The following is a 16312-nucleotide window of genomic DNA, read 5'->3' as shown; positions in this document are numbered from 1 at the left end:
GCGTGAATGTGTACTCACCAGGACTGACCAGTTGTTAGACTCTGATTCCCATGACGAAGGAGGCAGCTCTGAACCAGCCATCAGGTTTTACCCAAACCAAAGACATATCTCTAAGGAGCAGCTGGGGGCGGGGGCGGGTACAGTGTAGGGTGGCAACCGATGTTATATCCAGGTCTGCCATTAAATCCTTTGTGCTCTCATCAGGAAAACCATAATTCTGCCAGGTGGACCAGATGACCAAGGTAACAACTGTTGCACAAATAACAACACTGATGCACTTAAAATACAATTCTGGCAATATGTACTATCTTTGCTGTGTAAAGATAGTTGCCTAGTGGCCAGACTCGCAGTCTGCTGTCTCTGTTTTAATTGTTCTAAAGGTCTCCTGGGTCCAGGATCCAAAGGAGACTTAAGGACGGCAGTGTATGTAAAATGCATAAACCCAAAGTGTATATAGACTAACAGAATCTGCTGGGGGCCGACTGGCCATTAGCTGAGGGCTGGATGGGCACACAGGAGTTCCTCTTCATCTCTAAGTGTGTGGAGTGGTTTTCTCTAGGAAGGCATAATAAATCTGTAACATGGTAAAGGAAGCCTATCTATCCCCTTATATCCTTTGATCTATGGCCACCCATTCTGCCCTGAATACTGCTAGGTTGCCAAATACAGTACAGACCACTCACTTAACTTTACACTTCAGAAAACAAAAACCATGACATCAGCATAAGTATGTCCCATACATCACACCCAACATACGTAAAGTAAGAAACTGTTTGTTTTCTTAGTATATTTTTCTGACATTCAAGTTGAATCAGGAATCTGGCCTTCGTTTTGTCGCAGCTAAAGCTAGTTGGTGATGTTTTCACAAAAGCCCTGGAGTGCAAAACCCCTGACCTGGAACAATGTTTCTTATAATACCATCCTCAGTGGGTCCTCAACATTAGTAACCCCGGGTTCCCAGGGAAAGATTGCAGACATGTAGATTCGGAGCCCATGTTGGGCATCCTTTTAATGGGCGCTATTGACTTTGAGGATAAAGCCACTGACCTTTGAAATGTTGCCTGTAATGATATTTGACACTTCAGCACACAGGCTCTGTTGCTCAGTTAGGGTTTAGGATCTGTGACAAATGTAGACTATATTAAGTACGTCAGAACTGGTACAAACTGTCCCTAACTTAGTGTGTCAGCGGCCTCCCCTAGGCTTCCAGGACCGTGTGCATGCCTTCCGCAGTGACGTTGGCCCTGGGCTCTGCATTTGTGGCCTTGGGGTGGAGGTGGGGGGCGGATAGCTCTGCACTTGCCCGCCCGCACCTGTTTCTGCTCCTGTTGGAGTCTGTGAACCAGAGACTTTACTCTCCAGGCAGGATTCGCCAGTTGCGAAGGGGCGGGGCCTGGCTGTGTAGGGCCACGTGTGCTGGAGCTAAGCAGGAAGTGACTGAAGAGTGGAACTCGGCGAGCCAGAGGCATTCGGGGCTGATGGAAGTGGAGAGGGGGCTGGAGAGGGCACCCTAGTGAGTCGCCTTTTCTCTCCTTCAAGCCCGGGGTCCCGGGCAGTCACAAGAGTGTGCAGCGGCCTCGAGGTCACAAAGGGTTGTCGTAGGGAGGGCAAGGTCCTGGAGGAGCAGCAGGGGGCTGCGGCAGGTGGCAGAGGAGGAAGGGTGTTCGGGCCCCGTCTGCTCCAACCTAGGATAAGCTGGAGACAGCGATCCGGAGCCCCTCAGTGCACAACCAAGGACTTCTTCATTCATTGTTTCATGGTGGTGTGTAAGGGACCGGGGATCGCCGGGAGCCAATGGCTGCAGTTCAGAGGCACCTCCCACTCCCGTGCATCGGTCTGGGGGAGGCCTGAGAGTCCGCAGGGTGCCTGCTGGAGAACTTTTACACATTTATACTGGCAGTCCAGATCCCGCTCCAGGGCGTCTCTGGTGGAGCCTGGCCTGCGTGTTCTGTGCAAGCTCACTGAAACCGGGCGGTGTCTTTCTTTAACTAAACCGGCGTCTTGAAATTGGGGAGGCAACAGATTTAAAGAGGGGGGAAGCAAACAGAACAAAAAACGGGGCTGAAGGAAATGTACTGGTTTCACCGGAGGAGGTGCTGCTCTGTGCAGTGAACATGCATTTGCAAAGCCCGATGATGACTTTTTTTGAAGTTAGGATGGGCGGAGGACTGTCCTCTCTCCTGGTCATTGATCCAGTTTATGATGCTGCTATCCGGCTCTTGAGGAAGTCTGAAGCAGGCTGCCTGGCATGATTTGGAGGTGTTGTGGCTGGCATGGCCTGTTCCTAGGAGCTTTACACACTTGAGAAAGCCGGTGCCAGTCTCCTGTAGGCCGGGCTCACTAAACCATTGGCTGTGTAGAAACTGGGCTAGATTTATGTGTTTAGCTGCGTTTAAGAATTCCCCCCATGGAGTCAGAAAGCTGCAGAATTGGGATCCAGCAAGTGTGGTGTCACTTGCGACTCTGTTCTTTGAGTAGATGGAACTTATTTTGGTAGAATTCTTCCCTAGCGTGCCCAAAGCCCTGAGTTCAATTCCCAGCATTGCATAAACCAGGTGCAGTAGCACACACCTGTAACCCCAGCGTTTGGGAAGCGGAAGGCGGGAGGAGAGGGAGTTGAAAGTCACCCTCTGCTACACAGTAAGAACAAAACAAAACAAAGCTAAGTAGCTCAAGTGGGGCCTGAACTCCTGGCCCTCCACCACTCTTTGAGTAACCAGTTTCCAAACAGGGAATGGAAGACACTTCCCCAAGGGGCGCTGTGCTTGCTTGTGATAAGTGCTGGTGGATGGATGGGCATGGTATCAGTCATCCTCTGCATGCTCCCGATGCTCTTCTCCCAGATGCTCAGTTACACACTGAGCTTAGGAGAGGATTTCCCATCCCACCAGCCGCCATGATTACAGTTCCCTTCTGTTTGATTTTGTTGATTGGCAAATGAGGATCTTTTTTTTTTCTCCTAGTATCTGTCAAAAGAAACAGGTACTTGTGTGTGTGTGTGTGTGGGGGGTGTTTTATGCTATGATCTGCCTTGGAGAGCGAGTATTGAGAGGATGCTAGTTTGGGGCCTGTCTTTGTAAATGTTTAACGTTTTACTCACCCGCGACTGGGAATGGTCACTGCACTAGTGGTTCTGGGGGTCTCAGTTTAAAAGCAAACACGAGTCCCTCGTATTTTATTGTTTTAGTTTTTGACACCAGATCTCACTATGTAACCCTGATTCACCTGAAACTTGCTATATAGACCAGTCTAGCCTCAAACTTGCGGAGATCTGCTTGCATTTACCTCTAAGTGCTGGGACTAAAGATATGTGCCACCATGCCCAGCACACTGCTCTTGAGGTTGACTAGACTTGGGGATTCAGTAAAAGGCTATTTGTTTGCTTGCAATTTTAAAAAAAGTATTAATGTGTGCAGTCACTGTCTTGAATTTCTATATCGGGTGTGTCCAGCCTGTACCCCAGCATAGAGATGAATACAGCCTAACAAAATAGTAAACTTACTTAAGCATTGTGAGGTTTGGGAAGGGGTGCATTTTAAAACTACCGTTTTATTTATTTTGTGTGTTTGTGTGTGGGGCTTGTGCATCCCACGGTGTAAATGGTGGAGGCCAGAGGACAGCATGTTGGCTCTTTCTCTCGCCTGAGTACTGGGAATTAAACTCAGGTTCTCAGGCTTGGTGGAGTTTTGGTTGTTGTTACTTGATTGTATGGTTCTCATAGCAAAGATACCCTGTTGAAATGTCAAAAGGTTGCATATATTCAGAATCTGATCCCATAGGTGGTTTTTACCTTAGACCTTGCACAGGGGCCCAGCTGGGCTCATCTGAGCCCATAGCCTTTTCCGGGTGTGGATTGGGTACTGGGCCCTGTCCACACTCTGCCATGCTTTGCTCTAAGGCCCGCAGTGGGGACTTCTCCAGCCCTTGATATGCAGGCATGTAATAATTCCTGGCTGCTCAGCACCGAGGGAGGTAAGCCAGGTGGGGTCAGGTCCAGTCCTGTGGGTGCTGGAGAGCGAAAGGGGAGCTGAATGGGATCTTTCAGTGGAGGCCCTGCACCTCGTGTGTGCCAGGGCATACGGCCGCTTCACAAGTGGACTTCCCTGCTTTGTAACTTTCCACAGGAGAAGGCTGACTGTGGTCTCAGATCTAGGAGGGGATGGGCTGGCTATGGTCTCGGTGTCGAGCCTGGTTAAGTCTGAGGAGGTTCTCTGGGTCCACACAAGAGAGGGCCTTTTCTTTGCTCGGTAGAATTATGTATGCGCTACTTCACCATCAGCAGGGGTGTGCTGAGCTCCAGGGCAAGCGCTGTTCGGTGTTCGCTGTTTGTAGTTTCATTTCCTTGCGCTCTCTGGTTCTCCTGTCTGACTAAGCTGGCCCCTCTCACTCAGCAAGTAGTGCTCAGGGGGTGCCTATGCTCCTTCTCACAAGGCCCTGGGAAGTCTCCATCCTCAAGCAGTTAAGGTATACGAGGCAAAGGAGGCAGCCAGCCTCCAATAGAAAGCAGCAAAGTTAGTGTTTGGACACGGTGGGGGATCATGGGAGGGAGCTGGCATCAGGTGGGCCTCAGAGTAGGCTCTTGGGCTTAGAGGGCAGGAGCTGTGGAGGGAAGGCGTTTCTGAAGGGGCTTATGGAGGCACAGCTGTCTGGGTTTGTAAAGACGCTCTAATGGACTCAGTTGAATGGGAGTGTGGCACCTGTACTGGGTGTTGTTGGACTGACTTGGAGAGCCCCTGGAGGAGGGGTCGTCTGTCAGTGGAATTCACCCTACATTTAGCCAGCAGGATGGCTTGGGGAGCCAGGAAGGTGTGACTAGGGATCAGATGGAAGCACTTGAGAGGGAATTTGAGCTTGTGGCCTGTATGTGACAGGGACTGGGAAGGAGTGGCCAGCATGGACAGGTGCACGGAATGAGTGGGGAAGGCTGTGGTGGGATCTGCATGCCCCTTCCCTCCATGCTACACAGCTTACACTCTTCAAGCTTCTCTCTTGAGAGCACATTCCCAGGACTGCGGCCTCTTGGGAGGGCTTCCTGGTCTCTCTGCCAGTGTTCTCATGACACCTTTTAAAGTCACCCGACTCTTAATATCTCTGGAGCCCGGGTGAAAGGCTGTTGCATTGGCGCGGCTTGAAGATGCAGACTGCCTACTCTGAGGCAGAGCACCGTAGGCAGGGGTTTGGTTGAGGGCGTGCATATGTCACTAATGAGGGCCCCTCAGCACCGTCTCTCTTTCCTCTGTACACAGCTGTATCCAGCATGCTCCAAGGCTACAGCTCCGTGTCCCAGGCCTTGCTGGGGACCTTCTTCACCTGGGCGATGACAGCAGCTGGAGCCGCTCTTGTCTTCATATTCTCCAGCGGGCAGGTGAGTTGGCTCACTTCCGGAGGTTCACAGGGACCCTTCGTGAGCTCTCAAACTGTCCCCTTCCACACAGCAGTTGGCAGCGGCCACACAGGGAGCTGGTGAGGTAGCAATGTTCTCTTACCTCCGTGTGTTTTCTGTCTCCTAACTAGGCCAGGGAACAGGTACACAAGCCACACATTGTTTTCCCCTCATGTGCCTCTGGCACCTGGACTCAAAAGGGCGTGGCACCGAGGGACTAGCTATGTGGCTTCCATTAACCTGCTGCCTCTTTCTGAGTCTCCATATGATTTCCTGCATGCCTGGCGCAGGGAGTACTGTGCAGGCTCCAAGATGATTAGGTTTCCGATAGAACTGCCCTCCCTGTGGCCTTGAGTTAGTTAGACAATTGGTAAGACCTTCCTTGGGGGAAGGAAGAGGCCTGCTTCTCTTCTACCCCAGTCTGGGGCACTTCATTCCTGCCCCTTGGCTGAATACTGACAGGCTCACTTCCTTTACCTGTGTAGAAGACTTACGCCTGTCCACCTCTATCCTGCCCCACCCCCTGAATGAATACAGATAGACCCACTGCCTCATTTTCTCTTCTGATATCATGTAAGCCCACCCTTACCCCAAATGCATCCTGTCTCTTAGTATATATAGTCTATGTAGGCTCCTCATCCGTGTGCACACTGTGTCTGTCCACCCTTGTCATGTGTCCTGGACGTATCCTATAGGTAGCTCCCAGTTCTGTCTGCCATTCTCAGACCCACAGCCTCACAAAATCTCCTATATCTCGTCATCCTCTATTTCTTCCTCTACACTCCAGATGCTTACATCCCTCCTCTACCCTCTGCATACACCCTCCTCTATCTACTCTATGCCACAGGCATAGCCCGTACCCACCTCCTGTGCCTGAAATTCTACTCTCTTCTAACCCCGAGCTCTGCCTCGACCCCACTCAGAGCCACTCATGGCTGTCCTGAAGAATGTAATCCTCGCCTTGCTCAGGGACACTTGGGGATGTTGTAAGGGTAGCCCATGAGAAAGCAACTTAGAGCTCTTTAGCCACAAGGAGCCCTAGACCCAGAAAGGAAAACGCCTCTAGAGCAGTCAGTGTCTCAGTCCCCTCGTGCAATGGACCAGTTTGGCAGGTACTGGCTTCAGCAATAAGATACCGCCTCCCACACTGCTGCCTCCACCCTAACTGGGGGAGGTTGGTTGGCCCAAATCTATCGTTTGGACACTTGGATCTCAAATTATACAACCAGGGATTACACGGGGTACCGGAGATCTCAGTGCGTAAGACACCTAAGATAGGTCAAATCCACAGATAGAAAATAGAATGACACTTGCCAGTAGCTGAGAGGAGGGGGAGGGAGGAGGGAAGAGGGAGGATGTTGGGCGGTCTGGAGAAGCCTGGTATGCAAGGACCACTGCCACTTAGCGTGGTGTCCTTGAGGCTCATCCTCACCTTCCCAGTGTGGGAGCCTCGTCCCTTCTTAATGGTGAAGAGCATCACATCATAGGTACAGACTACAAGTGAGTGTCTACTGTGCATGACAGATGTCTTTATTGGAATAGAGGCGCAGAAAGGTACACGTTTTATACCTATGCAGTTTGTTATTATCTCATAAAGGGAAGGCCGTGAATCTGGGCGGAGATCAAGCACCAGCTCCTCCCAGGCCCTTCAGGCCCCTTCCCGCTTGCCACCCCACCTGGACTTCCATTCTGTGTGTAACACCCCACTCTGCCCTGTCTCTCCCACAGGGTGGGCTTTCTTGTTTGGGTGCTGTTGTTCGGCGCTGTACTCACATAGCATTAACTGTCCCCTGTCTGGCCGAATTCACCCCGTTCAGTTCCCGGTGTGCTTAATGCTTCTGCCGGTTGTGTGCATGTATCTATGCCTGTCTCTACACACATGCATTCACACAGCATGTTCTTTGTACATGTAACGTACGTGTGTGTGTGTGTGTGTGTGTGTGTGTGTGTGTGTTTTCTTTGCCCTGTGGCATTTGATTGTCCCCCCTTGGTGTATCTGCCTCTCCGTGGGTAGCACTTGGTGCCGTTTCTACTTTGGGGGTCTTACGTACAGTGCATCTTGTCCATGGGTTTGGTGATCCCAGCATGCATTTCTGTCGTTTCTCAGTAGTGGCGTGTGCGCTGTAGTCGACTGCCTTTTGTTTTCTGTGTGACGTGGTTGTGCCAGCTTGTGCCCCCACCTGTGTGACCACTTTGGTTGCTCCTTTGTTCCTCATCAGCCCTTGGTCATTTCCACATTTTAGATCGTTACTTACTAAAGGCATAGGGGTGCTAGGTGAGAGAGAATGTGCAGACCCCTCCCCCCTGCCAAGGATACTTCTAATTGACTCTGGAATGGATGGATTCAATGGGAGGTCACTGCCAGCTTAGGAGTAGGTAGGTCAGTGGTTCTTCTGGGTTGTGTGGCTTTCTCCCTGCTGAGGCCACATCATCTTGTCCTTGGAAACTGAAACATCTCACTTTTTCATTTTCAGAGGCGGATCTTAGACGGAAGTCTGGGCTTTGCTGCAGGGGTGAGTCACATCTAGTGGGTGAAGTGCGTTGATCCTAACCCTTCCTTCTCTGGGGGCTGGTGTCAGCCCCTCACATAACCCAGGTTCACTTTCTATAAGAGCTAACACCTCCTCCCATCACCAACTGTGTTCATTTCCCAGCTTATCTGGTGCTCTTAACTCTTATGAGTTGGAGAAGGGAGTGGTTCAAGCCTTAGAACATAAGGTAACATCAGGGGAGGACCTAGCCAGATAAATAGCATGAATTAAACATCTCCTTTTTCTTCTTGAAGGATTTATCTTTATGTTTAATTATGTAATGTGTGCAGGGTGGTGGTAGTTGTATGTGCACGGGCCCCCACGGGTCAGCAGTATCAGGTCTCACTGGAGCTGGAGTTACGGTGGGCTGTGAGACCTCCTCTTGCAGGCGCTGGGAATCAGACTTGTCATTTGTAAGAACAGTGTGTGCTCTTGCCTGCTTCACCATCTCTCCAGCCCCCCAGGATCTTCTTTTTCTTTTTTTACTTTAGGTACTTTCAAGCACACAAGGAAAAAAAAAAAAACGATAATCTATATCCTCGGTACACATCACCCACCTGCAGTCGTGATTGACATTTGGCAAATCTCATTTCATCTGTCTCCCTTCAGCCTTCTCGGGAACTCAAGAGTGTTTTATAAAAGCAAATCCCATATCTATGTAATTTCACCTGTAAATCCAATATGTATTTCAAACTAAGTGACTTCCCGTGAAACCGTAATCAGTATGCCACCGTCACATCTCCCGGAATGCAAACAGTAATTCCTCACCGTAACTGAGGGCTCAGTCTGTACTCACATCTCCTCCGTCTTCTCCAAGAGGTCCTGTAAGATTACTCTACAAGAGCTGGGATCCATAGACAATCTGTCGGCCGTCTTTTCCAAGTCTCCCCCTACCCCACCTCCTACGCTGGTAATATGTTGGAGAAACTAGGTCTTTGTTTCTAGAATGTTCCACATCCTGGGTTTGGCGGATTCCTTCCCTGGAGTGTTTACAACTTGTTCTGTTGTTGATCTCAAGATGAGTGCTAATCCACCTGGAGGCTTAATTCACATCTACTTTCCTATGAAATGATGTGAATTCATTAGCTTACTGTGCTTGTGTGTGAGCATGCCCATGCCACGGCACACACATGTGGAGGTCGGAGGTCCATTTGCAGTTGGTTTTCTCCTTCCATTGTATGTGACCCGGTTCCTGTTGCTAGGCTTGGGGAAAGCTCCTTCCCCACCGAGCAATTTTGCAGGCCCAGATTTTACTCTTCAAGCATGAGTCCTTCATGGTGGTGGTGCGTGCTCCCAACCCCATGACAGTATCAGAAGGCATGAACTGTGTGCCTTCTGTCTTAGTCCATCAGAGCTTGGTTCTTATCCGCAGTCTCTACAGCCCTGTGATTGGGGAAAACTTGTCTTGGGGTGGGACCTCACTGAAGTCACCTAAGTCACTGACTGTCAGACCAGGATCTTTAGCACAAATTCTAATCGGTCTTGATAATAAAAGCCCAGAGTCAGGGGAAAATGCTGAAAGATCAGAGAGACGAAGGAGTAAAACCACAGCCACACTATTCCTCGATAACTTCCCAGCAGAAAAGAGACTGAGCCCCCTGTCTCCTCCTGCCTTATTATTTCCTCTCTCCGCCCAGATGTATCACTTCCTGTCTGTCTGTACAGACCTCCAGACCTCTATGGTTAACTAGTGCCTAGCACCACCCTCTGATCTTCAGGCAAACTTTATTTGTTAGAATATAAACAAATACTACAGGGTCTGTCCTTAGAGAACGCAGAGATTCCCAAGCTGTACGTAGGTACACAGAGAGCAGTAGCCGAATCCATTTCTAGGCCGCCAGCTTGCATATATTCCGCTCCGTGAAACTTCTGTGCCCGAGAATGCTCTGGAAGCCAGCTAGCCTTTCCCGTCCTCCCTAGACAGATGTCCCCTGCCTTATTCTCCTGTCTCCCAGCAGCAAAACCTCCTGGCAGAAGTTGAGATTTAGGGTCACATAATCCACTTTGGGGTGAATGTCCCCAGTAGCCTATGGACCTCTCATAAAAGCCCATTTCTCAAAGGCTGTTACCAACCAGCAGTGCCACCCTAGGGACTCAGCCTTAAACTTATGGACCCTTGATGGTCACTCCCAAACCATGGTAGAACTCTGAGCCTCCTGATGAGGGACCCCATGTGACAAGCGGCTGTGTTTGTTATGTGTGAAGATGCTCTGAGGGGCTGGACCCTTCTCCAGCACTGTTCCCAGACTCATCTCGGGGTCCATGGCACTGTTGTTAAGTAAAGGATTAGGACCCTTAGGATTGGCATAGTGCCAGTCTCTCACTTTTCTGTTTATGGACTCGGCCTGACTCTCATGGCTCCCAAACACCAGTGGTTTCTGAAGGGCGGAAGGTACTGCGGTGGCGTCTCTGTCCCCTGCTTCCCCCCAGCCCTGTTCTACATGTTCAAGTGCGATGGAAGGTGGCCTGTTCAGCACTCCCACGCCACGAGGAGAATCTGTGACAAGGTGAGGGGTGCTGAGGCCACTCAGAAGGAAGATAGATTATCGCTATTATTGTTGTATTTTTCTTTATGATTTCATGCTCAGACTTCCTTTGTGACTGTCACCAGCACGGGGGTGGGGAAGATGATTTATATTACCCCTCCTCCACAGTGCTGGGATGCAACAGTGTTTGTCTTGGGGAAGGAGCTCTTGGCCTTTTCTTGCCCTGCTGAGTGCCCAGGGTGGAGTGTTCCCTAATTGAGTGCTCATGAAACCTTCCTCTGGAGTCTTCTGAATAGTCATCACCCTTTTCCTGCCTTTACCTACTCCCCTACTTTGCTTGTACTGGTGCCTACTTAGTGTGAGTGGGTAGCCTACCACCAGCTTGTATTCCTGTCACCTCCCCTCTCATCCTGCAGGCCTGGGCCCGCTGTGTAAATTCGCTGGAATGTTCTTCTTGGGCATGTGATCCTCCTTGATGAGGATGACTCCCATTGTCCCTGTAAGGAGAAGGTGAGTGAAGATTAGAGAAAGCTAAAAAGGTCCTGAGATGGGGTGTGGCTCAGTTGAAGAGCACTTACCTAGCATGTGCAAGGGCCTGGGTTCAATCCCCACCATCTCCCCCAAACGAAACAAACCGCCTAGAGGTTCAGGTTATATGGTCCTGTGTGTGTTCGAGTCGCCCCACTTTTGCAGTTTATAAGAACTGGTAGATGCCTAGTAGTTGCTCCTTTAATGTGACTGGCTCACAAGATGCCCTTTTAGCATGACTGGGTCCCATTGCTCCTGTCTGTTCATCCATTTACTTCCCTACCTATTCATCCAGCATCTGCTGGAAAGCCTGTTCTACTCTGCTCACTGCGGCAAGGGAAGGGCAGCTGAGGGACAAGAAAACACTTCTGTCTGTCAAGAAGCTGTAATCCACTGGAGGGGTGTGCCAACCAGTCTGGTGGGCTAGACCCATCTGCTACCTGTTCTTGTGAATACAGGCAATGTACCAGAACAAGCCACACCCACATGTCACAGTGCCTGTAGCTGCTTTTGCATCATAGCAACAACACCAGGCTGTGGCTGACTCACTGGCTCTCAAAGCCACAGCTATCTGTTCTTTGGACTTTAAGAAAAGTTCGCTGGATTCTGAGGTGGCGCTGGGGGCTGGGAATTTAGGTCTGGTGACTGTGTGAGCAGCCAGAAAGGGAAAGACTACAGCTCTGTTCTGCTGGGCCCAGGTTCCGGTTCCAGAGTGCTTCCTGGAATGTCTGGTGTTCCCAAGTAGATGGTTTCCCGGGAGATGCCTGGCTTTGTGTAGATTCTGCACAAGAGACTTGGGGTCCTGTACAGACCCCTCAGAGAATGGCTTTGCAGTGTAGTGTGGTATCTTAGATGGACTCTGATGCCATTCTTCGTGTCATTTAAGACTGTGTAGAGCTAGAGAGCTGGGCCACTGGTTAAGAATGTGCCCTGAACCTGGGCAGTGGTGGCACACACCTTTAACCCCAGCACTCAGGAGGCAGAGGCAGGCAGATCTTTGTGAGTTCAAGACTAGCCTGGTCTACAAGAGCTAGTTCCAGGATAGGCTCCAAAGCTATGTAGAAACCCTGTCTTGAAAAACAAACAAGACAAAAAAAAAAAAAAAAAAAAGAATGTGTCCTGCTCCTGCAGAGGACCCAAGTTTGGTTCCCAGCACCAACACTGGGTGGCTTAAAACTGACTGTAACTCCAGCTCCAGGGGATCTGACTCTTCTGGGCTCCGTGGGCACCCACACTCATGTGCCCATATGAGATACAGGCACACACATGATTAAAATATAGTAATAACTCTTCAGAAAGGACGGTGTCTCCAGAGACGGTCAGGGCAAAGGTATTGTGACAGCAAATGTTGATTGTGAACTTGATGGAATTTAGACTGGAATGGAAACAGACCTCTGGCTGTGTCTATGAGGGAGTTACCTCAGTAAGTTAGCTCAGCTGGGAAGAGGTGCCCTGCATGTTGGTGGTACCGTTTCATAGACCAGGGTCCTGGACTGAACAGAGGAGAAAGTGAGCCGAACACCAGCGTTCGTTTCTGTCTCTGTTCCTCGCTGTGGAAGCAGTGTGACTAGCTGCCTCTTGTTCTTGTTGTCAAGATGTCCCTTGTCATGATAGACCGCATCCCCTCAGGCCACAAGCCAGATTAAAACTTCCTTAAGTTGTTTTTGTCAAGTATTTTTGCCATAGCCATGAGAAGCTTTAACTAGTAGGAGGGAGATTATGAGAAGCTTTAACTAGTAGGAGGGAGATTTTGAAAGCAAGCTACCTGTCTCAGTACAAACCCAGCTTAGTTTTACAGCTGCCTTGAGTAGCCCTGGCCTAGAGGACTGAGGCTCCCTGCCCTGGCATCTTTTAACAGTTGAGTTAAGTAGCCCTCCGGCTTTGGCAATGCCACCCTCACTATGAAGCAGGGATCCCCACCCTAGAAAACTTGTATTACATTTAAAAATCACATTTGTTTGTTTGTTTAGTCTGTCTGTGCATGGTGGGCGGGGTACGAGTCGAGGGCAGAGGGCAACTTGCAGTAGTCAAGTCTCTCCTCCTACCAGGTGGGTCCCAAGGGTCAGACTCAACTCCTCAGGGTTGGTGGCAAGCACCTTTACCCACTCGGCCATCTTGCTTGCCCTCACCTGGAGAGCTTTTATGCTTGCCCTGTTTGCAGTGGGCACACCTTGTACTAACTGCATCAGCCTCTTGTGCTTCGGGAGACAGCTGAGGAGTGTCAACCAGCACGTGTGTGCGCCCAGTGTCGGGGACTTTCAGTCTCCTGGAGGTCACATTCTAATGAAGGATGAGCTGCTGTTTGGAGAAATCAAGCTCCCTTCCGAATCACCAGGGGCTATGAGGCTAAGAACTGAACTGAGTCAATACTAATACGTAGGGTTAGGATCATGCTAAGGGTTTCCAGGAAGGGAAGGCAGGGGCCCCGAACTGTGTGGAGGAAGACGCTTTCTCGACTGCAGCCCTGTCTGCTGAAGGCCTGTGGTATGCATCCATCTAGCCTGGCAGAGCGGGCAGTTGTCATACTCCTGGTCCATTTCCAGTCAATCAGGCGATGGCGTTTGAGAACACAGGGTTCTCTCTGCTGTTTGGCTCTTGCAAAAAGAAAGGCAGTAGGCAGGGGCTTGGGACACTGGAACTTGGGTTGAAATTCCCACTCGATGCCTGAGTGCTTGCTGGATTCTCTAACCGTGTGTGAACATCATAGGATGGAGGGACTCTGTGGGAGTCATCCCTGGCAGCAGACAGGGCGATGCTTCACTGAATCCAGACAGACGGTGGGAGCATAGATTGTTCCCCAAGACTTTCTTGAACCAACATTTCATATTTTAAAAACCTAATTGAATGTTTAGCTGGCTTGTTACAAACTTATCTGATCTCATGTCTTCTGCTGCATTTGAATAAGCAAGGGTTGCTGGCATCATTTTCCTTAGGTATTTTTGCACCGATTCTGTTGAAAAGCATTATGTTAAACGTCAGTTCTCTTGAAAGATGTTCTTAACCGACTACCCAGGATCAGAGTGAGTACTGGCTCACATTTGTCCTTTAGAATCTACAGGTCAGGGGCAAATATCTACCTGTTCTTAAGACAAGTGCTTTGTGGAAAGACGGCCTCTGAACCATACACAATCACTTTTTAGCATCGCCTAGCACACAGGAGGGAGACCAGCCAGTAATCTATGCCTTGTAAGGGGCTGGTGTCATTTACCAGGCTGTCAAATATATGTGTTGCAAAATAGCCACTGGTGTTTGTCCTGTGGAACATGGAGGCAGCCTGAGGCAAAGTTGTCTTCAGACCAGTCTGCCCCTTATTAGTGAGTATCTACTGTGTGCAGGGCATTGTGGGAGAGTAAGCAAAGAAGTGATGTGACAGCTAGTCCTGCAAGGGCCCTAGGGGCTCTTGGGACAGAAATCGCTTTCACCCGTAGTGAAACATGAGACAGATTAGTATGTGGTAGTTAATGCAATGATGAGCAAAAGGTTCTGGGGACCCAGGGACAGGAGGTTCCTTCTAGTTGGGGAACTAGAGACAGCTTCATGGGTAAAGGTCAGAGGGGAAGATAGGTTTTGACAGGTGGAGATGGTGCAGGGGAGGAAGGACTGGGGAGGAGGCTCATCCAGGGGTGGAGGGACTGGGGGGGGGGTGGGGGTGGGGTGGGGGGGGTGGAGGTGGCTTAAACAGGGGTGGAAGCAAGGAAAGATGACTCATTTGGAAAAGAGCTCGCCGTGCAGGAAGTTCGATCCCGCCCTCATGTAAAAAGCTGGGTATGGGGTTACTTGCTGGGGAGCTGAGCTTCAGATCCTAGTGAGAGACAGAGGGACTGGGACGGCCCAAAGAGATGGTCCAACGGTCAAGAGCACCTGCTGCTCTTTCAGCAAATCGGAGTTCAGTTCCCAGTACCCACTGGTGACTCACAACCACTGTAACTCCAGCTCCAGGGGATCTGGTGCCCTCCCTGTCTTTCATTGGTACCACACTCACATGTACATATGTAGACACATATACATACACAACACAATAAGCCTTATTAAAACAACAAAACAAAAAAACCCCAAAAATAGATGAGAGAGAGAGACAGACAAGACAGAGAGACAAGGAGGGAGGGAGGAGAAAGTGGAGGAGGAGGAAGAGGAGGAGGAGGAAGAGGAGGAAGAGGAGGAGGAGGAGGACTATACAGGGGTGCTGGTGGTTTTGGTAGAGACATGACTCTGGAATAGCTGGCTGGGGCGCAGATACAGAACACTTGAGGTGTTGTGGAAAAGTGCTGGTTCTTTCTTTAGCTAGATGGGGGGATCCCTGGGGGCTTGGGGATGGGGAGAAGTGTGGGGACACCAGACCTTGAGCAGAAACCCACTTCCCCTTCGGCCTGGGAACAGGCAGCTGTGTAATGTTTACTGAAAACAATTCAGTGCTATAAAGCTCTTGATAGGGCTCAGATAAGGGCTGCTCACTGAGATACCATGACTTTCACACCCCCTATGGCTAGATGCCTCTTCCTGTTCCCCTGCTGTGTCTCCCCGATTCTGGGGCCGGAGATTAAACCACCAGCCAGGAGGGTGAGAAGTCTGGAAAGAATTGTATGTAGATGGATGACAGAAGTCCTTAAAAAGGGAAGCTCTTTTTTTCTTGGAGAGACTTCTCCTGAGAGACTTCTCTCTCCTAAGCGGACTTGGAATCTCCTCCTAAGCTGACTTGGGAAGCATAAAGTTTTTCTTAAAGCAACCGACCGGTCTCTGTGTCATCTATCCCGACCACCTCGCTACATTCTCGGATGCAGGCCGCACAGCAGGTGTGACAGAGAAGAGCAGAGCTGTGTTTTGGGGGAGCATTTAGGGTAAGTGCAGAGGTGAGGGGGAGGTCACAGAAAGATAAAGCTAGAACTGGAAAGCCCAGAGGCAGAGACAGGAGAGAGATCTAAGTGTGGTCCTGCTGTCAGGGTCAGGGGTTGATTGGCAGGTGTCTGAAGGTGAGGGTGGCCAAAAAGATGGTGGTGTCACCTTTCCCAGGGCTGGCATCACCATCGGACTCATGGGTGGAGAGGGAACCTGCCAGGATGGGGAGAGGGCTCTTTTAGCCTTACAGGGGCCTCTTTTCCTGCCTTTCTTATATGAGTGAGATTTTACTCTGGAATCTGTATGTGTTGGGGTGGTCTCCATGGCAACCAGACACCTACAGCTTGCGGTGCTGATGGCGATGTCTTCCCCGCTGCTCTGCTGTTGGTGATTCCTGTCTGTTAAGATTAGATTTGACCCAGGACCAAGGCTTGACAAACAGTGACCTGAAGAAGAAAGCTCCCTCTCCTGCAGCGTTGTAGAGACCGTGGCTGGGGAAGTAGGTCCACGGGATCCGGAGTCAGGGTCCAGTTCTTCACTGCTTTGTCCCT

The 16312-nt window shown here is 50.3% G+C and overlaps 1 protein-coding gene across 5 annotated transcripts in view; it reads left to right on the top strand.

Moving 5' to 3' along the window:
* Nucleotides 1–16312, top strand: part of Slc39a11 (solute carrier family 39 member 11) — a 431298-nt gene that overhangs the window by 84014 nt on the left and 330972 nt on the right. For 2 of the 5 annotated variants that reach the window (XM_005069965.4, XM_040750015.1), the window contains exons 1-3: nucleotides 1386–1513; nucleotides 5247–5365; nucleotides 7858–7896. In XM_005069965.4, the coding sequence (XP_005070022.1) occupies nucleotides 5258–5365; nucleotides 7858–7896 (147 nt within the window). In that variant the 5' untranslated portion in view covers nucleotides 1386–1513; nucleotides 5247–5257. Of the gene's footprint in view, nucleotides 1–1385; nucleotides 1514–1618; nucleotides 1763–4354; nucleotides 4465–5246; nucleotides 5366–7857; nucleotides 7897–16312 lie in introns of those variants that run through there. The other 3 variants (XM_040750016.1, XM_040750018.1, XM_040750017.1) reach the window with 3 other exon arrangements.

This window comes from Mesocricetus auratus, unplaced genomic scaffold (genome assembly GCF_017639785.1).
Source record: "Mesocricetus auratus isolate SY011 unplaced genomic scaffold, BCM_Maur_2.0 Super-Scaffold_100007, whole genome shotgun sequence".
NCBI lineage: Eukaryota > Metazoa > Chordata > Mammalia > Rodentia > Cricetidae > Mesocricetus > Mesocricetus auratus.
The sequence above is the reverse complement of the archived record's forward strand: the minus strand, read 5'-3'. Positions and strand labels throughout refer to the sequence as shown.